The sequence below is a fragment of the Mustelus asterias genome, unplaced genomic scaffold (assembly GCF_964213995.1).
Source record: "Mustelus asterias unplaced genomic scaffold, sMusAst1.hap1.1 HAP1_SCAFFOLD_572, whole genome shotgun sequence".
Taxonomy (NCBI): domain Eukaryota; kingdom Metazoa; phylum Chordata; class Chondrichthyes; order Carcharhiniformes; family Triakidae; genus Mustelus; species Mustelus asterias.
The window spans coordinates 159,940-186,071 of NW_027590522.1; the positions used below are offsets into that span (position 1 = coordinate 159,940).

At 42.6% G+C, this 26,132-nt stretch overlaps 1 protein-coding gene across 1 annotated transcript in view; it reads left to right on the forward strand.

The window, feature by feature from the left end:
- LOC144487070 (PC3-like endoprotease variant B) overlaps positions 1–26,132 on the forward strand; it is a gene marked incomplete at its 5' end in the record, with an annotated part of 211,618 nt that overhangs the window by 148,768 nt on the left and 36,718 nt on the right. The window contains 2 exons of the mRNA XM_078205129.1: positions 115–208; positions 6,037–6,222. Of these exons, the coding sequence (XP_078061255.1) occupies positions 115–208; positions 6,037–6,222 (280 nt within the window). The remainder of the gene's footprint in view (positions 1–114; positions 209–6,036; positions 6,223–26,132) is intronic.

The window sequence follows — 26,132 nt, forward strand, 5'->3', positions numbered from 1 at the left end:
TGACAGTGCTATGTCTGTTCAGCCTAAACGACTGGAGAATGCCTTGTTTTCTTTAAATACTGCTGTTTCTCTAAAATTGCTTATTCTCTCTCTCTATCCCCTTGAATCCTCCAGAGCGATTCCTGCCAGGGGTTCTCTGAAACTGAATCTGACAACGAATGCATGCATGGGTACAGCAAATGCAATTGACACACTCGAGCATGTACAGGTGAGAGAGTCACCAACAAACGTAGTCCAACAATATTGTATGAAGCCCCAACCAATGGCGCAGACAATGGCTGACATAAACCAGGTTATGCATGGTCGAAATGCTTTGTGTAAACACCAGCAAATAATTTTGAATGTTGAAAATATAGTGCTCTATGTTAAATCTGTCTGACTGTAAGTTTGTCAGACATGAAACAATAGGAAATTTGTGCGATTCAGTTTATCTAGCCTTCTGCTCATGGTGGCTAATAATAGAATTGTTTACGCTGTAACCCAATCAAAATTTGGAAATTTATTTAGGAGCCAACATCTGTTTTGTGACGTATTTAAATGCACTGATCTTTACTCATTTCACTTCTAGGCAAATTGACCAGTTTAAGGATATTAAATATTTCGACTGAGCAATTAAAAATTTCGAAGGCAGCAGTCATATTTATTTATAATTGTCTTATCCTCCTTTTTATCGATTGTTAACAGGGAATCCAATATTTTGTTTCAGGCAGTAGCTAATCCAATGTCACATGATTCATTGGGCTGATTTTTCCTTTCTGGAAAAGGGCATGTTTTTGTCCCATGGTGAGGTAATATCCAGCGTGATGACATTGGATTGCGATCCTGACATCATCATGCTGGTAGGCAATAGGCTGGTGAGTGGGATTCAAAATTAGAAGCTTACCCACCATTTTCAAATTCAAGGGTGGCACGGTGGCACAGTGGTTAGCATTGCTGCCTTACAACACCCGGGAGCCGGGTTCAATTCCGACCTTGGGTCACTGTGTGGAGTTTGCACGTTCTCTCCGTGTCTGCGTAGGTTTCCTCCGGGTGCTCCGGTTTCCTCCCACGCTCTAAAGATGTGCAGGTTAGGTTGACTGGCCATTTTCAGCCATTTTCAGCACTGGATCCAAGTCTGTCTGATGATTGGAAGGTTATTGACCTCTGTTGCAACCTCTGCCTAGGCTGCTTGGGTCAGGCTGCAAGGTCTCCTTTTACCATCAGCTAACATGAGGACCTCCCACCTCGGACTTACTGCCCGGAGGAGGACTGTCAGGGAGTCGTTATTGGATCTTGGGGCCATCTTTAACCCTTTAACCTTCTGCTCTAGTCATTGGCTTACTCGCTTCTCTCGGCCATCTTTGAAGAGACAATCAGAGTTTATAGCCTGATGTTCAAGAACTTCCTGCAATCATTAGGGTTATGCTTGAAATGCATGCAGCTTTCTCTTGCCTGCCACAATTTCATCAATCATCCCATCATTAAATAAATGCAGAAATACAGATAAATTGGTACTCACTTGTGTGTCAGTGAGTCAAGATATTCAGAGCACCGCAAAAATCTTCTTGCCTCATGATTACTCTTAGCTCGGGTGCACCTAGCACAGTCCCTTTAAATGAGTGCCTGTGACCTCCTTCCGGGTCACGACCTGTCCAGATATCCTGACCTCATTTACTCATTGGACAAGCAGCACGCCGTCAGTGGAGACCATTGGCCAGGAACCCACTTGGTGGCCATTCATTTGTGCAATATAACACGAGCTTCAAAAGCTGGGGTGGGACTCAGCAATCCAAGCACTTCCAGATTGGAGTCCCGCCCACCACAACTGAACCAAAAATTCAACTCATTGTGTTAGTCGTGAGTTCAAAGTTGTGGGTTCAAGCCTCACTCTAGGGATTTAAGCACATAATTTAAGTAGACAATTCACTGCAGTGATTAGAGAGTGCTGCATTGTTGAAGATGCAATCCTTTCAAATGTGATATTAAACCAAAGGACTATTTGATGGATATTAAGGATCCCATAACACTGTTTGAAGAAGAGTAGGGAATATCCAACGTTCATGCCTCAACGATTAATCATTCATTCATCTTATTGCTGTTTATGAGATCTTGCCGTGTATGAAATACTTATCATAATTGTCGACAGAACAAAAATGACTTCATTTCAGATTTATTCTTGGTCAGCATAGTGCTCTGAGATGAGTGATATGACACTGTTGCATATAAATGTGAAGGCTTTCTTTCTAATGATTTGTGAGACACTGCTTTGGATATAGTAACATTCACCCAGGTTATACACCATTTAGATTTTACAGGAAGTTGTTTCAACCAAAAAGTAGTTGAATTTAATCTCATGAACCTTCAATCATTTCTACTGTGTCATCTATAATTGCAGGGTAACTAGCTGCCAAAGCAGGTGTTGCACAGTGTGTGCTCATTGCTGAGATCATTGTTGGTAGCATTGAATTTCCTGGAAAAAGCAACGGAAATTAAATTTAAGAAATAACTTGCAGTTTTCAGCCTGCCCCAACAAATGAATTACTTTTTCAATTATAGTCATTGTAGTTATGTAGAAAAATGTCAATTTGTGCACAACAAAGTCCCACAAACAGAGGAGGCGATGGCCTTGTGGTATTATTGCTGGACTATTAATCCAGAAACTCAGCAATGTTCTGGGGACTCGGGTTCAAATCCCACCATGGCAGTTGGTGGAATTTGAATTCAATAAAAAAAATCTGGAATGAAGAAACTACTGATGCCCATGAAACCATTGTCGATTTTCAGAAAAACCCATCTAGTTCACTCATGTCCTTTAGGGAAGGAAATCTGCCATCCTGGTCTGGCCTACATGTGACTCCAAAGCCACAGCAATGTGGTTGACTCCCAACTGCTCTTGGGCAACTAGGAATGGCCAATAAATGCTGGCCAGCCAACAACGTCCATGTTTCACGAATGAATAATAAAAAAAAAAATTCTGGTGGGACAGTGGTTTCCCAGAAGACCAAGGAAATACTACTTCAAATAGTATCATGAGATTTGCCTGTTGTACAGACAGATGGAACTTGAGGCTATCATCTTTATCTGAAAATTGGCACCCCTGACGGTGCAGCACTCGCTCAGAACTGCACTGAAATATCAACCGAGTTTGTGATTTCAACTCGTGGAAAAGAGGCTTTGAATCACAGCATTATTCCTTTGGGATGATAGTGCTACCACAGAGCCAAGCTGACACTTAAGTTAATTAGTTAACTTAATATTAGTTTTATTATCTCAAGTTTATTAAAGCAGAAGCAACTGCAAGCATTAAAAATGAAGAAAGTTGTGCCCCAGTCAATGCTGATTATCAGAAAGTGACAGTACAGTTTATACTGTGGCAATTGATTAGGAAAATTAGAATTTATAAGTGTGTACTGCAGTGCAAATAAAATGTCCTGATCCCAGTCACTCACCTTAGAATAGTTTCACTGCCCTAACGATATTTGTAAAGCAATTGAAGTTATCACAAGTGAAATATTGATTTTGTTTTCACTGTTGTTGAAACTGTAGAAGGAATTCTAATGGTTTCCTAATAGATTCTATTAAATCCATCTTCACCAAAGTCAGACTACAACAATGGGAGCAACAACCATGTATTTTGCCCATAAAATGCCTTCACTTAATGATGTCCTGGTAAAAGAATTGGCTGGCACCTCCATGGTTAGGGGGTTGACTCTTTGGTGAAGGTGAATTCAATGTTGCAATCACATGTGAGGCTTGTCAGTGTTCTCAGCTGTGTGCTTAACATAATAATCCCACTGGTGTTAAAATGTCAGATAATTATATGTTCTTTGATGCACCATATTCATTTTCCTGGGAACAGTGACAGGGGATAGAGGTTGAGCACATGATAAGGCAGTCAGCGTGAACCCATACTGACCCAAATTTGCTGACTCCAGTATAATGTGCGTGATGCACATTGTGTTCGTCCGTACTGTCCAGTTTTGGGGGAGAAGCGGTTGAAATGGTGAGAGTTGCAAGAGCTGGGGAATTGAATACTTTCCAGGTCAGCCCAGGCAAAATGCTGATTAAAGCTGGTCTTTACACGTTCTGACATGGAACCATTTTCCATTGGCACATCTATAGTGGAAACGTCACCCAGTGTTGGTGCTCAGCAGATTATCATAGGCAGTATGCCTATACAGAAAGTACGGAGAGTTCCCTGTCATTGGCACACACAGAAAATTACCGCTATTGTCTCAACACCAACCACAGAAAAACAAAACCAACTGCACTGGTATGACATCTTCAAAACATTTTGGAATAAAAATTCATTTGGGAGCTGGTGCACAACAGGCAGTATTAATCAGGCTGCTGAGTGTACACTGCAATATCAGACTCTGCTTGCAATGGATGGCTGAATCACACATTTTGCTTTACTCACTGAGCTGAATTTCTATCCCTTTATGTCCAGCATTATCATTTTGGTTCATTGCACCCATGTTTACCAAAAACTCCTTAAACTCATTTTGTAACTGGCAGAAGCATTACATTTGTGTCCCAATATTTTGGAATTTAACGCAGATAACAATTGAAAGGAAGGTGTACTAACTGCACAGTGTTCTTATCTGTCTATATATTAAAATTAGTATGTCCTGTCATTTGGCCACTCAAAATTTCTATGTGAATTGTGCCTCTGCGGTTTTCAAGTATTAATTCTGTTCCTATGCCTGTAAAAGGTTTTAGTGGGACATTCCTACTAACATGAAAATGTGTATTGCAAAAACATTCAGTCTGAGTGGAGTCGAAGTCTGCAGTTGCTGAGTCAGATCCAGAAGGACATTAGCATTCCCTCCCATCCTCCTCATTCCCACCCCTCAGGCTTAGATGAGGATGCTGAGAGCAAAGCAATGACCCAAATTTGTCCCACGGTTATCAGTGAGCTGCCACTCAGTAAGGTACAGTGTGCGACCTAATTTCAGAAAATCCTTGGGCTGACCTCTTTGACACTGCAGTTGTGCCACCATTTTGCACCTATAGTTGCACATTTCCAGTTTCTACCACAAGGAGATTGTGAATAGTGGTGCAGTGCCATGATGCCAATGGTTCCCAGGTATTGCGTTGGCTCCAGACTAGACACATTACTTCACCTTTAAACCACCACCTTGAATGTACCTCAATTTAGGTGGTGCAGCAAAGCCGACTGAAGCCCAGATGTCACTCCCGAATTGGATACGCAGAGATGGGAGAATCTCCACCTCTGCGAACTTGACAATTGAATATGTTGACCTGCAGTTCTGATTCTCATTCTGGTGAGGGTGAGCTCGATTGCAAGTCAGGAGGGTGGAGGTTGTCAGGTGCGGAGGTGGGCTGGGTGGAGGGCCTGCCTCTGTGTTCCGGCACATTGCTGAAATTAATTAAAGCATTATTAAAACAAAAAGCATTCCTCAGCCATCACTCTTCACCCCCCCAACCTCTTATCCTCCCATGCCCCATCCATGCCAACCAATGCAACCTCATGTCCTTACCTACTCCCATATGACCTCCCATGCCACCCTGTGGCCCTCACTCATCCTTTAACCCCCTAAGTTAACTCAGTGCTAACTCATATCTACCCAGCCCCCTCCCCTCCATGCCAACTTATCTAGTATCCATCATGAATGGACCTCAGGACTCGTGCTGACATTAAATAGAAGTGTGTCCATTGAAGTCATCACTACAACCGAAATACTCATTGATTAAAAAAGTAATTGAATGTATGGAACTTCCTTCAACCAGTCATTTACGATAACATTTCTATTCTACTGCCAAATGGAGCTATCAATTAAAGTTCTCACTTTACAGGCACCCCACTGTGATAATGTTTGTTTAAAAATCAGTTATTGTAGCACAAATCCTGTAATGATATCCTTGATTTCTAAAAAGCAACGGTTCAGTGGAAATTGCTGAAAAATGTTCAATCATTTAGACATAGCTAGCTTGAATATTTTACACACCTAGAAAATTCCTGTTTACCTTCAGTGGTTTCTACTATTGGTTCAATACGTTTGTGCACACATTTAAGTATTTTAACTTTTTCAGGTGACTGTCACCGTGTCAAGTATCTGTCGTGGTGATCTTGAAATTTCTCTCACCTCTCCATATGGTACCAAATCCAAACTACTTGCAGTTCGTCTCGCAGATGAAAGCCAGGCAGGGCTGAAAGATTGGACATTCATGACTGTTCATCTTTGGGGAGAGAACCCTGAAGGAGTCTGGATTCTTACTGTGAGTACGGTTTTTTTATTCTTCTCACTTGACTTGTTGATTGTCAGGATCCTTCTATCTTACTTTCAACTTGTACATGCATTGATTCAGCCAACAGAGTAAGACATGGCATTCAACAGAATGTCTGCCTGTTCTCATTCATACATCAGTTAAAACAAGAAAGAAAGACATTTTTCATTCACAACCTTGAGATGTCCTAAAATGTTTCACAAGCAATTAAGTACTTTTGAAATGTAGGGCAGGATTTTGAGCCCGCGATCGCCGTCCATGGGATCGGCGACAGGACTCAATATCCAGAGACACCCAGAATTTGCAAATCATGCCAACCAAATTGCAACTTCTGATTTTTGCTCCCACTTGCCAGCAACATAATCGAGTGTGAACCTGATGTACATGCATTTCCATATAATTAAAAACTCTCCACCAGATATTGAGCCCCTGTCGTATTTTCACACATCGGCAAGGTTTACAACAGGTTCATCCAGACGTGAACCTGTCGTGGGCATCCTCCTGATGGGTGTGAAGATGAGTGCAGCCTGCATGGAGAGGAAGATGGCCAGGCAGTGGCCCAGACACTGCCTCCCGGCTCAGGTTGGCACCATGCCAGGGCCAGACCCCAGTGGGAGCCTCATGTTGGGGGGAAGAACTCATTTATATGTGGTCGTGGACAAGAGTGGACATGGGAGCTGGGGATGCCATCGATGGCCGTTTGTGGAGGGAAGAGGGAGCCAACGATAGATACATGCTGGCTCCAATCGGGGGCAGGGAGGAGGGGAGCCTCTGAGACCTCCATGGTGGCGTAGGTGGTAGATTACTTTTTGCTTTGATCAGGGTGCCCTTTAAACATGAGGCCCTGATCCCAGTGCAGCCTGTCTTTGCCGGCGCATTAAGATTATTTCCCCTTGTTCGACTCATCACCAGAAAAATGTTTCTGTCTACCATATCAATTTATTTCAAAATTCTTTGAAAAAAACGCTCAATCACATCACCCATTGGACGCAATCTCACCACCCATTCACACTGCGCTCCCTCTGCAGTGAGGTCAGAGAATTTGGCAGCCAGCCAAATCTCCATTCACTGCTGTGGGATGGGAAAATCCTGCCAGCGTGAACAGTGGTAAGATTACATCCATTAATCTTCCGTATTCTGGATAATAAAAGACTAGCTTATGTATTCTCTCTTCATACCTAACCCTTGCAGCCCTGGTAAAATACAAGTGAATCACCAATGCACTAAATACAGCAAAAGCTATGGACCCTGACAAAGCCTTGCTGTAGCACTGAAGATTTGTGCTCTAGATCATAGCTTATTCAAGCTTTTCCAGTACAGTTATAACACTGGCATGTACCCAAGAATGTGGAAAATTGCCCAGGTAATTCCTGTCCACAAAATGTAGGAGTAAATTCAATCTAGCCAATTACTGCCTGATGGAAGGTATTGTCGACTGTGCTATCAGGCAGCACTTACTCAGCAATAATCTGCTCATCAGTAACCAATCTGGACTCCACCAAGATGACGCGGCTTCAGGCCTTGGTCCAAACATGGACAGAAGAGCTGAATTCCAGAGGCGAAGTGAGAGTGACTGCCTTTAACAGCAAAGCAGAGTTTAACCAAATGTGGCATCCAGGAGCCCTTGTGTAATTGAAGTCAGTACGAATAATGGGGAAAACTCTCCACTGGCAGGAGTAATACTGAGCATAAAGGAAAATGGTGGTGGTTGTTGGAGGTCATTCTTCTCAGCCACAGGACTGCAGGAATTCCTCAGTGCTGTATCCTACCACCCATCTTCTGCTGCTTCATCATTGACCATCTCTGCTTCACAAGGTCAGATGTAAGGGTGAATGTGCAGCATTCAGTTCCATTCACAATTCTTCAGGCAATGAAGCAATGCAGCAAGACCTGAACAACATTCAGGGTTCAGTTGGTAACTGGCAGGTAACAGTCATTACAACGTAAGTGCCAGGCAATGATTGTCTACAACAAAATAGAATTTAACCAATTCCCTTTGTCATTTAATGACTTAACCATTGCCAAATTCCCCACCATCAAGGTCCAGTGGGTTACCAATGATCAGAAACTTAAATGGTCCAGCCATATAAATATTGTGGCTGCAAGTACAGGTCAGAAGCTAGGTATTCTATGGTGCGACACTCCCCTCCTGACTCTCAAAACCTTTCCGCCATCTACGAGGCAAAAGCCGGGAGCGTGATGGAATATTCTCCAAATGCCTGGATGAGTACAGCTTCAACACTCAAGAAGCTCCACATCATGCAGGATAAAGCAGCCAGCTTAGCCGGCACACCATCTCACCAGCTTAAACATCCACCATTGTCAATTAATGGCTGTAGTGTGCACCATTGATTAGATTCACCCCAGCTACTCATTAAGGCTTTTTTAAAATGCCATCTTCCAAACTGGCAACCTCTGCCACCTAGAAGAATAAGGGCAGATGGTATATGAGAACACTGCCACCTCCAAGCTCCCCTCCAAGTCACATTTTACCTGAACTGGAAATAGATCATCATTCCTTCATCGTCATTGGGTCAAAATCCTCAAGCTCCCTCCCCAATAACACTGTGGGAATTCCTACGCCATATGCACTACAGCGGTTGAAGAAGATGGTGTATCACTACCTTCCCAATGGTAATTAGAGTAGGCAATAAATACTGGCTTTATCAACGATACCAATATCCTGTGAGTAAATAAAAACTTTACCACCTCCAAGGCCAATAAATCCTTTCTAAGGTGAAATGTGCAGACCTGTGCACACGATCCCAGATGTGGACTAAACAAGGCTCTGTATAGCTAGAACAAAACTTCATCCCTTTATTTTCTAGCCCTAAAGTTATAAAGGTTAATATTCCATGAAGCTTTTTGATTTTTTTACATGCTTGAATATTGTAGTTTTGTAAAGTAAAGTGCAGCAGGTCCAGCAGCATCTGTGGAGAGAGAAACAGAGTTAACGTTTTGGGGCAAAAGTGACTCTTCAGCAGAATTGAAGGGACGTAGAATTGTCATAGTTGAAAGGGAGATGAAGAGATGGAATAAAAAGGAAGCTCTGGAATAGAGGGTAGGAGAGGTTAAATAAGAAAAAGATAATGGAACAAAAGGCAAAGGGTAATGGTCGTAGTAAAGAAGCAAAACATCGGTCTTGAGTGAGTGCTAATGGTAGGTTAATGTCTGTCTGGAAACAAAACCATGAAAGCAAGATAAAGACTGTCACTTAGGGAGAAAAAAAACAAAATGGAGTTCATGTCTGATGTTGTTGGACTCAGTCCAGATGGCACTGTCGCTAATCAGAAGTTAAGCTTCAGTGGAATATTGCAGCAGGTCAAGGACAAAAATTTTAGTGTAAGAGCAAGGTGGTGAATTCGGATGGCAAACAACCGAAAGGTTAGTGTCACGCTTGTGGACTGAGTGGCAGTGTTCCACAAAGCAATCACTCGGTCTGTGTTTGGTCTCCCTGGTCTCGAGGAGATCGCATTGTAAGTAGCAAATGCCGTATACTAAGTTGGAAGAAGTACAAGTAGATTGTTGCTTCACCTGGAAAAAGTGCTTTGCGGCCTTAAATGGTAAAGAGAAAGGAGGTAAAAGGGCTCTAATTCTGCAATCTGTGTACAGAGCCTCTTAAATCTCTTTGACCTCCAATATTTCTAGCTTTTCACCATTTAATTAATATTTGGCTCTTTCCATAGGGTGACTAGACCACTCCATCTCTGGGGGCTACCCTGATCTAAAGTACTGCACCTCCAAGGCTGCTCAACAACTTGATCTACGAAGACATTTAGCACTGCAAATTGGAGATCTTCATGATAACTTATTGGGAACTTACTAAAAAAAATTGTTGATCCGAGTTGAGGGGATGGAGTCCAGTGGGTTGTTGTATTTGGTTCACAAACAGAAAATGCTGGAAAATCTCAGCAGGTCTGACAGCATCTGTTGAGAGAGAATAGAGCTCACGTTTCGAGTCCAGATAACCCTTGGTTAGAGCTCAGCTCTCCACAGATGCTGTCAGACCTGCTGAGATTTACCAGCATTTTCTGTTTTTGTTTCCGATTCCAGCATCCACAGTATTCTGCCTTTACCTTAGTGTTACATTTGGTTGATGGTTCTACAACTTATAAAACTTATGAAGGTTGCAAGTAGACCAAGCTGTGGTGACATCACTTGCAGTTGACACATAGAACTAAAAGCAACACTAATTTGGTTAAACATTTGGAAATATTTATTTAACTTGTTTCCAAATGCACAATGGAATAACATAATTTCACAGGAATGTACTATTGCAGTGCATGTCAAAAATAATGGTTCTCTTTGTTCCCAGTACAAAGAGAAACATTTACCAAACACGTTTTAATGCAGCTCTTGCCTCATTAAAAAAAACATATCATCAGCCACACCCTTAAAGAGTCAAAAATACAATGTATGATTATATCTACTCTTTTGTTAAAAATTGCTTAATGAACATCAAATTGCAAATTCTTGTAAATGACACAGGAACAGTTTTGGAGAAGGAGCTGATGGCATCAGCAGGAGGGATTGGCTCAGAAGGGTTACTAAGCTCAATACAGTGAGGCAGCTGAATTAACATTCAGAATTATCCCAGGATAATGAATATAGCACTGATATTAATTCAACTCCTTCACAAACATCATCTGAGCCTGAAGATTGATTTGCTGCTGAATTCATTGCCAAGTCATTTTAATATGTACCAGCCAATAATTTCTCATCAACCAACAAGAATTGCTCGGTAAACTCCCTTGATGTCACAGTCATGATGTTAGTATAAAGATCATCCCTTGCCAGTAATATAGAACACACACACAATCGTTGCCAGCACAGGCGCAGAACCAAAGCAACCTCATCAAATCAACAGTGGATCTTATGACTGCAAAATATGGCTCCATAGCACTACTGACAACAGCGCTATGACTCTGAAACTTCAAAAGTGCCAGTGCTTCCAAATACTGCTCACGCAGTACATAAGAGCACTCGTGAGGGTCTGCCATGCTAGAATCGTGGATAGATTGTGTAACTGAATTTTAGTGGCATTTTAATAAGCCCCAAAGGCAGTCACTTGATTGGCTGCAAGCAGCAAAAAGTGGCCCTGGGTCTTACCACACTAAAGCAGGGTCAGCCCTGGTGACAAGACTTCATCCTTTGTTATGGTTCAGGTTAGAAACTTCAAAATGTTTTATGAAGCCTGCCTGAATCATAAATTGTACGTCTTGAATTTGGCTAGGTTAAGCATGAGATGTTTCACTTCAAGTATGATTCAAGTGACCCACTAAAAAGCTTTTATCAAACAAAATGTATTTAAGAATATAGTTAACATGTATAGTAAGAAAATTAGCAAGAACTTTTATCAATTTCAAACAATCATGATAATGTATAACCCTTAACAAAGATATCTACAATGTTCCAATCAAACCAATACCATAGACAAAAGACCCTTTTCACAGGTTTAACACAGCACAGACTAATGCTCACGTGATACTGGAAATTGAGTCCTTTGGTTGGAGAATTGAAAACTCTCAGTCTTGATACACTCAGAACAGGTTGAAGATAAGACAATTTCACAAAACACCAGAGAGGCTCTCGTCTAGCTCCCAACAACAGCAGATTTTCACCCTTCAGAAAAGCAACAGAATTTAAAAAAACAAAGAGAGAGAGAGAGACTTCTCTTTCATCATGATGCTCCTCACCTCCAATTCTCAAAACTGAAACTGAAAATAAACTCCTGTCACCTAACCTGCCCAGTTTTTTTCTTCCTCCCAACAATGATATCACCTAAGGCTGTGAGGATGATAAACACTGACTGTGAGAACTGCAGAGATCATGATTAAAGAAAAATCACTTCTTAAAGGTACACTAACGTCACTCCTTAGACATCAAATTCAGCCCTTGATGCCAGACAGAGACTAACAGCGATTCAGCACACAAATGGACATTTAGGATCTCGAGTGCTGTTAGCATTATTGCTTAATCACTCCCAAATGAGGGACTTCCCCACCCCTGCTCCACAAATAGTATCTTAAGGAATCATCATGGTATTTCCAGGTGAAATGCTTTCACTTTGCTTTGCTGCTGCTATCTTCACTGTTCTTGGAGAAGTTTGGAAAACATTGGATTTATAAGGAAGTAGTGCTGGTCTTTGGCAGCGAGGTCAGAGGAATTAGAAGGTCTGTCAAGTGAAAACCTGCTTCAATAATGGAGTCGTAAAGTTGCTGTCCTCTTGGCTGCAGCAGGAATGGGGATGGAGCACAAGCAGCAAAGAGGGAAAGATGCATGCAGAGGAAGGAGGAGGGCTCTCAGTAGAAGATTGTTCCCCTGTACCCACCCCCCCCCCCAAAACCCAGGGTCCTCAGGATGCACTTATCTTCCCTTCACCTCAGCAGGAGCAGTGTCTGAGGTGCTACCATTCACCAAGGAGGTGGTGACCGAATTGTGCCATCTCTCGACAAAGCAGGATGAGAATTGTGTTGTCAGTGGCTGTGATTATCACTGTGGTCCACTATTTCTGTACCAGTGCATTCTTCCAGGTGGGAACAGGTGACATTTCTAATATTGCATGGTTCACCATGCACCACGGTATCAACAAGATGACAGAGGCCCTATACAGATGGAGAGGAAACTTCACTGTCTTCTCTCTTAATGCAGGAATAGGGGGAATGGACATTAGGCTTTGCCAGGCTAACAGGATTCCCAATGGGTCCCACATATTAGTAAAAAGATGCATTGCAACCAGAAGGGTTACTATTCCATCAAACTGCAGTAGGAGTGTGACCATGCCCAAGGACCCGCTTGGTGAATTTCAGCTATCCTGGCAGCAGCATGACACAGTCATCCTGCACCAGTTAGCCACACCATCATCCTTTGAGTTGGGGTCACCTGTCAATGGCAGCAGCAAGTGACCTCTGAGACTGGGCCATGCTCTGCTGTCCCTCAGCCATGATCTGTCTTCCTGTCCATCCTTGGGGTTTTTATGGAGCTTTCCTTTGTTAAGGCAGATCAGTTGGAGGCAGTTTGGGTGCATCACGCGCCTATTAGAACATTCCAGCAGGTTTAATGCAGTTTGTCTTGATACCATGAAGGGGAAACCAAGTCCGCAATTACAGGTGTGCTGATGAGGTGGGGTGGGATTTGCGCCTCTGTGATGATTGGGGCAGAGCGGAGAGAGGGGGTATGTCAGTCAGCCATCGGGGCCAGGGCGTTGATGAGGGGGCCATGTGCAAGGGTGTTGGGGAGGTAAGGGGGTCAGTAATGTTGGGGTAGTGGTCCCCAATGTCCATGGGGGGGGAGGTGGAGGCTGTATCTGGCCTTAGGGTGTTCTGCCAGCAGAGTTGCTTTTTTTTTTCGCTTTTCCTGCGCATGTGCAGTTTGTGGCTCCGTTCTGAGCTGCTGGCTGTCTGGTGAGTTAGACCCCACCCGCTGCCTCTAGTGGCTAGAAACAGTCCAGCCCACTTTTTCAAAGGCTGAGTGCATAAGACTTGGCGTGAAAACTCACCTGAAAAACGGATCAGGAACTCTCCCATTCTCAGACTAGCTGGACACTTAGAAAAAATCTTGTAGAATTCTGCCCGGAATGTCTGGCTTCTAATTTTCATATTGCACCACCTTGGCTGACACTCAACAGCAAGGACATTGACAGAGGTGGCAGTGCTGGGAGTCTGGATGCTGCTATCTGAAGGGAGGACCACAGGTTGACGTAGCATGGAGCATTTGGGGTGCTGTCTCATCATTTCCAGTAACCTGCTGGAGCTCAATTTGTTGGAGTGCTGAGAGAAGCGGTACCTGCAGTCATGGGGCAGCAGTCCAAGTCTGCAATGCACCAAGCTGAGCTGGCAAGCCAACAAGCAGATACTTCATCACTTCATTCTGAGCTTCAACTGTAACACTGAGGTGTTGGGTGGATTCTGAATGTGTTTCAACAGAAGTTGAGACAACATCACTAGTAGGTCCTCAGATGTTATCATGGAGTTGGCCACCATTTCTAAGCTAGGATGGATGCATTCCAGCTCTGCATGATACCCTGTGCCAAATTGGAACCGGACTCCCCTATGCTCCTTGGCAGTGATTACAGACTTTATGGCAGGTCAACGAATTCACCAAACATTTTGGCGTGCATGCCCATTAACATTCTCTTATACATCACCTCTGCAGAAGAACACATCTGCAATCTCACCTTCCAGTGAATTGGCACATGCTCCTTTTTCCCTGGCCTGGCTGCTGCCCACTCATGCCTGGTGGCTCGCCATGTGCTGATCCCAGTTTTAGGCTAACCTCTGAAATATGAGCAGTTCCAGTATCTGAGCTGGTGGCTGGGGTTAATGGTGCTTCTTAATCAGAGGTCTGCTATTGCTCATGCACTTACCAGTGATGTTGGGTCTGCTGGTCAGTTGACCACTCTTGGCTATCTGAAAGCAGAGATACAGAAGGGGAAAGTTGGCGTGAGGAAAGTGTCTGGGGTGGAATTCAAGCAGTCCATGGTCACATCATCTACAGCTTGTATCTCATTTCAGATATTGGAATGAGGGTGAAGTGATCCTATTGCAGGGGCAACAGGCAGTAACGTATTGTCATTCTGAATGTGCTTGGCAATTCCAGGTGCCGGTTCTCTCATGCCCCTGTCTTGCAAGAGAGAAGGAAAAATATCTGTGAACCTTTTGCACTTTGGTTCTTGTGTCTGTTGTAGGTGCAGTTACAGCTTGATTTCCTCTCCTGCCTTTAAGAGGGCAGGTTGCCTTTCAGAAATGCAGACTATCTTTGTGTCATGCTGGCCACTCATGCAGCTTGACCCCTAGTGAGCATGGAGCCAGTCAGCAGTGCATTTCATGCTGCACTCACTGCAATCAAGTTGATGAGGAGGCAACACAGAGTTTCTTGCTGCCTGCCTCAATGGGTCTGGGGGCAAAGTAATTGTGCGTTGTGGTCCTGTGCCTGTTAATGGCCTTAATCTGACTTTTTACACCCTTTTAGTTTTAAAATCAGTTCTGCAGGTTCTCTCAATGATTTCTTCAATTGTTGAAGCCATGAGCAGCTGGCTTGTAAAGATCAGCAAGACCCAAAGTTGGATTGCTAATCTCTTTTGAGTTCACTCAGCTCATTTGGTCACAAGGGCAGTAAAATTAATTTTGGTGGTCTTGAGTTAGAAGGGAAAAATTAAGCAGTTTTCCCTCTCCAGATCACAATGCCAGGAGTCCTGCTGAAAATATGCATGCATGAGGATCAGATTGGGCCTACTAATGCTAAATAGCCCGTTAACAGGTTTATACATGATCTATGGCCACTTGGAAGCCTGGTACCAATATTCCTCAGCAAAAGACTTCCCATGCTGGAGAGAAAGAGGAAGGAAGGGAGGACAATTGCCAGAAAAAGAGGAAAAAATGCAATGATCATGATATACTACTCCTTGTGCTGTGTAATGTCACCTGATCCCCTAGGCTATATATTATACACTTAAATAATTTCCAGTTCTGTGTTTTCTCCACAACACAATGTAGTTTTAAAGACTATTATTCTTCTGGGTAGTTTACATTTCCACCAGATCTTAAAATGAGATGAGCTATCAAGCTGCTTCAACTATTAATTCAGCTCCAGTGCATCCTCAGGATCAGTCATCCCTCCAAGTCATGGCAGAAGTGAGGAGGAATGCCTTTATCTGTAATAATAACACAATGTGAAGCTACAACATTTTATTGAGCTGCTCCGTCTACAGACCTTCAAAGATTTAACATTCAGTACATATCTGCAGCTAGCTAAATGAGTCAAACAACTTGTGGCATAGTGTCCTGGTGGTCCAATATTCTTTGTCACAAACTGCCACATTATGATTGGCATTCCCACTTTTGAAAATTTTAGGGAACAGGTGGATGCAAATTTAAAAACTGCCTCCAGTGGAAATCAACAATGGACTATTCAGCAATGTCTAATATGGCCATGATAATTCCTACTGCTCCAGTAATGATCTGATAAATATTAGTCTATAAAGTTAGTCTTTTTACTAATGAAGGCCAAATATGCAATGATATGCCAAAGACACAATTATATTACACAGCAATCAGTGTGCACCAAGTCAATTTGAAAGGTGAGCATTTCACTCCACACAAGACTTGTGTTAATGAGGTTAATGTGGAGATTCAGTGTAAAATAATCACTATAGCAATGTCTGGACCTCCTCAGTAAACTGGGATTTTCTTTTTTATTGTTGAACTATTCTTCGCAATATTCCTCTCTGTACAATTGAATCAATACATTTTCCAGCTTTTCATTAGTTAATTTGAATATTAACAGACGGCAATTGCAAATGTGTTTGATTGACTGATTTATAGTTGGGGCTAATGAAATCATTTTCTAATGAATCTTACTTGCCAAGATGTGTTTCCTACCTTTGTTAGTAACCTGTAAACAATAAGAAAAATTGAGCAGTCCTCTTTTTAGCAGAAGATGAAAAGTTGGTCCAAACTTGGTTTACATTGGTGATCCCTATGTGGTGATTCAAAACCTTTTTTTAATCAGTAATGGAATTGTAATCATCACTGGGTAGGGCCAACATTTGTTGCCCACCTCTAATTGCTCATGAGAAGGTGGTGGTGAGTCACCTTCTTGAACCACTGAAGTCCATGTGGTGAAGGTACACCCATAGTGCGGTTAGGGAGGGAGTTTCAGGATTTGATCCAGTGACAGTGAAGGGACGGTGATTAATCATAGGTGGCAAGTGGTAGTTTCTTCTTAGCACACAAGGGATAGAAATAATGGAGCAGTCATCCTAAGTGCTATCACACACTGATTCAAGGACAGCTCAAGGATAGTATGGGTGAGGGCATCGGACCAGGTCACCTTCCCACTCTCTGAGCTGAACACACAGGAGAAGGTGAGTGGGAGAAAATAAAAATCAATGTTAAAAGATAGTAAGGGAAGCAGACGAAAAATGTAATTTTGTAAAAGAACTTATGAAAATAACAGCCAAAGAGATCATTTTAATGTGTTCAAACTGTGCTGGTGCATTAGAACAAATCCTTTTACCTTTTTTGAAATGCCACCTGCAGCAATCTTACCACAGGAAGAAAAAAATGTCACAGAAGAGATGCCATTATGAATTACAGGCTGTGTAAATGCTCATAGATAAGAGTATGCAGATCACGGTAGAGTTCCTGTGATGGAGTGTACATGCTCTTAGTCATTGAGCAGCAGGTTCCCACTGCCACCACATCCAAATGTAAGTCACATGAAAGTGAGTTACGCTCCCTATAGGAGCAGGACAAAAATCATGTCTCAAAGTCTGTCAAATATGGAGCAGCAAATTGCTCTACTTGGAAGAATGCTCCATGTTAAAAAGTAATTTAGCCACACCATTACATCCTTATTATACACCAGTGATTGTTCAGTACAAAAAGTACATTGCACCACTGCATTTTACAAAATTGCTGTGAAACATAATGTTGTACATCAGCTTGTGTAATTAATACTATTTCAGCTGTTTAAGTGTCTCATTTCTATTTGCATTACAGTGAGCATAATGGCTAGGTAGCTTGCTGATTCTATTTTCTATCTTCTACTTTTTTGAATTTGTTATCATTCTCATTGTGTGTAGCTCTGCACCTCTAACCTGTTGTCTTCTGTCCATTGTCTGAGTGATAGACTTCTTCACCATTTCTGGTTTGATGCTGAATGGATTATTTGGCATGAAATGTGTTGTTACAGGGAGAGTGCACGGTCACACATATCGATTGGCTGACTCAGTCCAAACGCAGATATGCAGGACTTACTTTTTCTCTCACTTATATAGGTTGTGAATATTCTCTGAAACATTAATTTGCCAGAATTCAATACATATGCATTCAAAAGCCTGAACAATAAGTAAGCAGAGAGTGGTGGGAGTGTGGAATGAGCTGCCGGATAAAGCGGTAAATGCGGGGTCACTTTTAACATTTAAGAAAAACTTGGACGGGTTCATGGAGGAGAGGGGTGTGGAGGGATATGGTCCAAGTGCAGGTCAGTGGGACTAGGCATAAAATGGTTCGGCACAGACAAGAAGGGCCAAAAGGCCTGTTTCCGAGCTGTAATTTTTTATGGTTCTATGGTTCTATTAGAAATTTGTCCTGAGAACCGCCTTTCATTTGCTGGACAGAGGAAGTGACTCACTAACATATGCAGAAAATGCTGGGAAGACACAAGAGGTTTATCAGCTGTACAAAGATAAAGGATGTTTAACATTAGTGTGGAATTAACATGTGTGTGGAGTTTGCATGTTCTCCCCTTGTCACCGTGGGTTTTCTCCAGGTGCTCCCTCCCACAGTCCAAACATGTGCAGGTTAGGTGGATTGGCCATGCTCAACTACCCCTAAATGTCCCAAGATCTATAGGTTAGGGGAATTAGCGGGGTAAATACATGGGATTATGGGGATGGAGCCTGTGCCAGATGCTCTGTCGGAGAGTCAATGTGGACTTGTTGAGTCAAATGACCTCCTTCTGCACTGTATGGGTTCTATGATTTCCTCGGTGGACCTATTGTTAGAAATGACACCATCCTGATGATGAGTAGAGGCTCAAAACACGAACCAATGTTTTCCCTTTTCAAATACCCATGGATCTTCAGTATGTTTCCATCATTTTCTGTTTTTATTTCAAATAGATCCATTATTCTCAGTTATTTTCTTCTGAATGAATTGATAGATGCTACAGAATGTAGTATAGAATAGTCAGGAATTTCTGTAGACACATTCTTAAATGAGTGTGACAATTCAAAATGTACTTTTCATTCACCCCCTTCCACTGACCATTTGGTAGGGCATCTGTCCACAAAACCTATTTACTATGACAGGGTGAAGCAGTCGGAAATGGGGAGTTATGACTCTATGGCCGGAACTCTACCACCTCGCCCGCCACAGTATCGGAGCTGGTGAGGGCCCGACAATGGAAATCTCTGTTGACCTTGGGCAGGAATTTCTGGTCTTGCTCGAGCGAGGCTGTAAAGTCCTGCCCACTGAGTTCATTCTGCCATTGCTTTGTGGCTTTCATTCCATCATTCCAGTTTTATTTACAACTGTGCACATTGAATAAATACAAAATTAAAATGGCACTGTTCAGTTAAATGAATTGAGGACCACTTCATTATCATCCTCCTCTTTGTGTTCTTATTCAACCCTGCGCAGAATGCAGCTTCTGGCCAATTCTGTTGCGTTTTTAACCTACTGTTTATTTAACTGACAAGCACTGTTTGTTTAAAGCATCAATTACATGTGCATGGGAGATAAAGCATTTGATATTCCATATTCCTGCCTTATGTCCAAATGGAAAAAAAATGTAAATTTTCTATAAATAACTTGGTAATTAGTATTTAAGCCTGCTTTTAGGAGTTTTGTCAAACAGGGTTTCACATTTGCATGTCTGCATGCTTGGGATGACAGTGCCTGAAATAGATTAGGAAACCTAGAGAGATAATAACCTGGATGTTTACTTCCTTTCCCAGACTGTGCTTAACAGTACATTCTTAGACCAAAGCAGTCATTATCTTTCCTTTAACTCTACAATCTATTATTAATCTTAGGAAGCTGACCATTAATGCTTCAGCATATCTCCAGGACATTAACACAATCCCTGATTGAGGGAACATTACATTCAGTCACTAGCAGCAACATAACAATTTGTCAGAAAGAAAATTTGATGCTTTCTATTTAAAAAAACAAAGAATCCATTCAAACAACATTGGAATTTAAGTTCATTAAAGCTTAAAGGAACAATCAGAAAAGTGAGCGTGAAAATATCATTCTATATTAAATCTGATATATTTTACAGAGACAATCTCAGAATTCACGCTGTACAAAATGATAGCTGGCAAGCATTTAGACATCGCTTGAATCTTTTTGCCCTTTTCATGAAACAAACAGATCTATGTACAAATAAAATCTGATTTTACTCTGATGTTATTGGGCATTATAGATTGAACTGATAATGCAGAAATCACAAAAGTTTAAAAAAAAATAAAATTAGCTAAATCAAAAAGTAATAAGTGACGAATAGATTGAGTTTTAAAATAGAAAGGATAATTCCACAAGTTTGAGTCTGTGGAAAGGAATAAGTTCCTACAGAGATGTTGCAATGAACCTCAATTTCAAACATTGTGACTCTGGAGTTTATCTTTCAGTTTGTTCTCAAAATGTGCGTGTAATTAACAAGGTCACCTTCAATGCCCATTCATAGTTGCTCAGTGAAGGTGTGTAGCAATCGTTTTGCACCTGTAGGATGTGCTGAATTATTTCAGAGAGCATTAAGAGGAAACAGTAGTATAGACGTTACAATATTGGGCTAGTGACCCAGAGCCTTAGACTTATGACCCAGAGATTTGAGCTCAAATCCACCAGGGCAGCTGGAAAATTTACATAAGAGAATCGAGAATAAAACATTAGTATCAGTAATGATAGTCATGAAACCACTGGATTGCCGGAAAAAATCCATCTGGTTTATTAATGTCCTTTAGGTAAGGAAATCTGCCTTTGTCAGATCTGGTTTGACTCCAGATCCACAGATTTAACCAAGCAGATCGCAACAAGCAACAATAATAAAATTGGACAGATGACCAGTTATCAACTGAGTCACCAGACATAACACAGTCATACCCAGCCCAACCAACCCCGCAAAATCTTCGTTGATGTGTTCCACTTGTCTGCTGACTGGTCAAGCCACAGCCTGGCATGGTCATGCTCACAGAACCATACCTTTTCAATGTCCCAGACTCCTCCTTCACCATTCCTGGGCATTCCTGTTCCACCAACAGCACAGAGCCACCAGAGTTGGCAGCAGAGTGGTCTAGAGTCAGGAGGGAATGACTCTATTGAGTGACCCAGGGTAAGGTAGCTGATCTTGCCAGTGATGACCACATCTGATGAACAAATATTAAAAAAACATATGCTGGTAATTGTTTCAGAACTACACCTGCTCTGCAACGTAACTTCACTGCAGTATAATGGAAACCCCTGAAATTCCTGACTAGTATGGACAGTAGGTAGATCAGACTGAATATCTACCCTTCCCTGGTGAGCATTTTCTTTTGGAATATGGGCGAGACAGTTCTTAAAATGTGGGCAACACTGACAGGGATGTATTGATGATCCTGAAGAGGTGGTGATAGACTGTGTCTTTGAATTTTCTAATCATGGATGATGCTCCCACAGTGGTACTAAGTAGAAAATGTCAAGATTTTTATTTAGCAATGGAAGAACTATGCAATACATTCACCATCTTTGATGGGTGGAACTTAAAAGTGACGGTGCTCAGTTCTTACTGACAGAGAAAAATAGGTAGTAATTGATCAGATTAGATTTGCCCTGTCTTTTTTGAGGATGGGACATCCCGAGTCAGCCTTCCTCCTTGTCATAACTGTGCTGAAAAAGTTTGACTTGGGGAACAGCTAATTTTGGCATGAATGTCTTCTGCACTTAAGCTGGGATGTTCTCAAGCTTTGCACTATCCAGTTTATTCAGATGCTTTCTCCTTGGCAACATCTGAGCCCAGTAAGAAGTCTCACAACACCAGGTTAAAGTCCAACAGGTTTATTTGGTAGCAAAAGCCACTAGCTTTCGGAGCGCTGCTCCTTCATCTGGTAAGTGGGAGTTCTGTTCACAAACGGCATATAAAGACACAAACTCAATTTACAAAATAATGGTTGGAATGCGAGTCTTTACAGGTAATCAAGTCTTAAAGGTACAGACAATGTGAGTGGAGAGAGCGTTAAGCACAGGTTAAAGAGATGTGTATTGTCTCCAGACAGGACAGTTAGTGAGATTTTGCAAGCCCAGGCAAGTCGTGGGGGTTACAGATAGTGTGACATGGACCCAAGATCCCGGCTGAGGCCGTCCTCATGTGTGCGGAACTTGGCTATCAGTCTCTGCTCAGCGACTCTGCGTTGTGTGTCGTGAAGGCCGCCTTGGAGAACGCTTACCCGAAGATCAGAGGCCGAATGCCCGTGACTGCTGAAGTGTTCCCCAATAGGAAGAGAACACTCTTGCCTGGTGATTGTCGAGTGGTGTTCATTCATCCGTTGTCGTAGCGTCTGCATGGTCTCCCCAATGTACCATGCCTCGGGACATCCTTTCCTGCAGCGTATCAGGTCGACAACATTGGCCGAGTTGCAAGAGGATGTACCGTGTACCTGGTGGATGGTGTTCTCAAATCCACCACCCACCGTGTTGATAATCTGGCACGTCTTGCAGAGGTTGCTGTGGCAGGGTTGTGTGGTGTCGTGGTCACTGTTCTCCTGAAGGCTGGGTAGTTTGCTGCGGACAATGGTCTTTTTGAGGTTGTGCAGTTGTTTGAAGGCAAGAAGCGGGAGTGTGGGGATGGCCTTGGCGAGATGTTCATCTTCATCAATGACATGTTGAAGGCTCTGGAGAAGATGTCGTAGCTTCTCCGCTCCGGGGAAGTACTGGACGACAAAGGGTACTCTGTCTGCCATGTCCCATGTTTGTCTTCTGAGGAGGTCGGTGCGGTTTTTCGCTGTGGCGCGTCGGAACTGTCAATCGATGAGTCGAGCGCCATATCCTGTTCTTATGAGGGCATCTTTCAGTGTCTGGAGGTGTCTGTTGCGATCCTCCTCATCCGAGCAGATCCTGTGTATACGGAGGGCTTGTCCATAGGGGATGGCTTCTTTAACATGTTTAGGGTGGAAGCGAGAGAAGTGGAGCATCGTGAGGTTATCCGTGGGCTTGCGGTAAAGTGAAGTGCTGAGGTGACCCTCCTTGATGGAGATGCGTGTGTCCAAGAATGCAGCTGATTCCGGAGAGTAGTTCATGGTGAGTCTGATGGTGCGATGGAACTTGTTGATGTCATCATGTAGTTGTTTCAGTGATTGTTCACCATGAGTCCAAATGAAGAAAATGTCATCGATGTATCTCGTGTATATCATCAGTTGAAGGTCCTGTGCAGTGAAGAGGTCTCGTTCGAACCTGTGCGTGAAAATGTTGCCATATTGAGGTGCAAATTTGGTCCCCATGGCTGTACCATGTGTCTGGATGAAGAACTGGTTGTTGAAGGTGAAGACATTGTGGTCCAAAATGAAGCAGATGAGTTGTAAAATTGCATCTGGAAACTGGCAGTTGTCGACGTTGAGTACTGAGGCAGTTGCAGAAATGCCATCGTCGTGGGGGATGCTGGTGTAGAGTGCCAAGACATCCATTGTGACGAGGAGTGCTCCTGGTTCAACTGCTCCATGTGTGCTGAGTTTCTGTAGGAAGTCCATAGTGTCACAACAAAAGCTGGGGGTTCTTTGTACAATGGGTTTCAGGATGCCCTCGAACATCTGAGCCAACCAGAGTTGCCCAGCCAACCACTCAGAACCCTTTTCTCCTGTTGTATAAATCATGATTGTTTGAAACTTGGCATTCTTGCATTTGTCTTGATGAGTACAAGACAAAAAGCTTCGACAACATCGTCAGCAATATTCAGATGATTCTTACTGTCGTGTGGATCAATACAAATTGGTTGGACACTGTAATTTATGATGTTTGAGACCTTTCAAGCTGAACCAGTAAAATGATCTAGTTTTTTTTTGCCTGAAGAAGTGTGTAAATACATCAGCCTTATCTTTTACATTCACATGCCAAGCTCCACCATGTCTAAGATTGGGTGTGTTCATTGAACTCATGTTAATTGCCCAATTGCCCACTATACTCAACCGGATTTTGTAAGGCCTTTGTCTGATTCTTTGATTTTGGCTCTGTTTAACATTATCTTTCTCTGCTACTTTCAGTGTTTGGCATGCAAGTACTGTATCCCACTAGACTGGTGCTTCAGTCTCAGGTATGCCTCGTGTTGCTCATGACACAGCCTCAGCACTCCCCATTGGACCAAAATTAAACTCACAAGATGAACCTATGGCCCACTAAACCTCTCCGGAAGATTTGCAATTCACAGTAAACCTAAACCAGGGCCAAGATTTAATGGCCCTGCTGTAATGAGTATCCCCCCCAGAGGATGAATGTGGCAAGCCATTTAATTCTCCATTCAGTTCAGCAGGACTATAATATCCCTTTGGGCAGGAGGGACCATGAAGTCCTGGCCCAGGTGCACTGTTGTGTAAGTTACCAATCAGACTACATGGGAACAGTCTCTGTGTAGTTAAGACTGTTCTGATATAGTCTGTTTCCAGGCATCCATTACTGTACAATTGCAGAATGTAAGATCTTTGCTTTCCCAGAATGTTCTTTACTTTATTTCAAGCAGTTCTCTATCAATAAATGGCCAATTATGTGCTATCTTATTTCAAAGATTACATTTGAAATGCTTCTTGGTTCTTCCAAAATGCTCTATTTCTCACAATGCTATCATTTGCTTTCCATAGCATTTTGCAATGCTACATGTCTTATTCTCTAAACATTTATAATCTCTCTAGGATACCTATTACCAGTTCCATTTCATAAGGTAGCAAGTTCAATTTGGAAAAAGCATTTTCCTTTTTTTTTGCCTTTTATCTAGTTGTAATTTTAAAGCCTCATCAAAACCGCAGCAGTCAGTGGTGTTCTGCATTATCTGCCTTGATTAAGGGAGCCCCAAAGTTTCATTTTTCATTTCTCTTTATTCCACATCGTTAGAACCTACAGGAATAAAACTGAATGGACCATCTGGCATCGACGTAGGCACCAAAAGCAACAACTGCGCTCAGTCCTATCAACACTGCAAAGTCCTCCTTGCCAACACCTAGGGGCTTGTGAGAAATTGGGAGAGCTCTCCCGTAGACTAGTCAAGCAACAGCCTGATATAGTCATATTCAGGCCACCACATCACCATCCTTGCATATGTCTGGACCCACCAGAAGGACAGACCCACTACAGGCTACAGCACAGTGGTATATGGTTGGGAGGGCATTGCCCCGGGAGTCGTCAACATTGACTCTGGATCCCAAGGAGTCTCATGGCATCAGGTCAAACATGAGCAAGAAAACCTCCTGCTGATTACCACCTACACTCCCTCCACCAGCTGAGGAATCAATACTCTTTCAGTCGAACATCACTTGGAAGAAGCAATGAGGGTGACAAGGATATAGAATGGACTTTGTGATGTGGGACTTGAATGTCCATTACCAAGAGTGGCTCAGTAGAACTATAGATGCCCAAGTCCTGAAGGACATATCATCCAAACAGGGTCTGTGCAGACTATGAGGGAACCAACACGAGGGAAAAGCATACTTGACCTCACCCTCACCAATGTAACTATCATAGCACTGTCATCCTCATCAATCTAACTGGATGACAAAGTACTATCAAGTAGCACTTGCACTTTCTCCCAGAATCTGAAGCTCTCTATCCACCCTATTTGAATTCTGATCCCTGCATGGTTCCTTCAAAGACTTCAGCTCCAATACACTACGACAGCACATCATTAAGCTTGCTCGTGGCGGTTGGACGGGAAGCCCAGAAGTCCAGTGCAATTGCAGTGGTAGCTTTAAAAGTCAGTGAGGAAAGCATTGCTGAAATTTTACGATTCCAAATGATCTGCCAGACTCCCCTCTACCGGCAGGTCAGAGAGGTAAAATTCAGCCCTTTTTCAATGTATCCTTGTCATCATTCACTATCTTTATAACCACTCTGAATGGGTTTGCCCATTGTTTAGTTTGATTTGCATTCATAAACCTTCTTCAGATTACATACCCTTGCATCTTGTCACGATGCAATAGTTGAATGATCTTGAAGTCCTCCAGAGTCTTTGATGCCACAGCGAAAATTATTTATTTTTATATGTCGCAGCAAATACTGTCTCTTACCTTTGGCTCAACCCAGCCTCTCCTCCTCTATTACATTTCTTCATTTCAGTGCCCTCTCTGATAAGAGAATAAATCCTAACATCTCTTCATTGCTACAACAACATTCAGAAAAGTCTGTTTCCATTTTACTAACACCTCAACAAATCTTAATCCT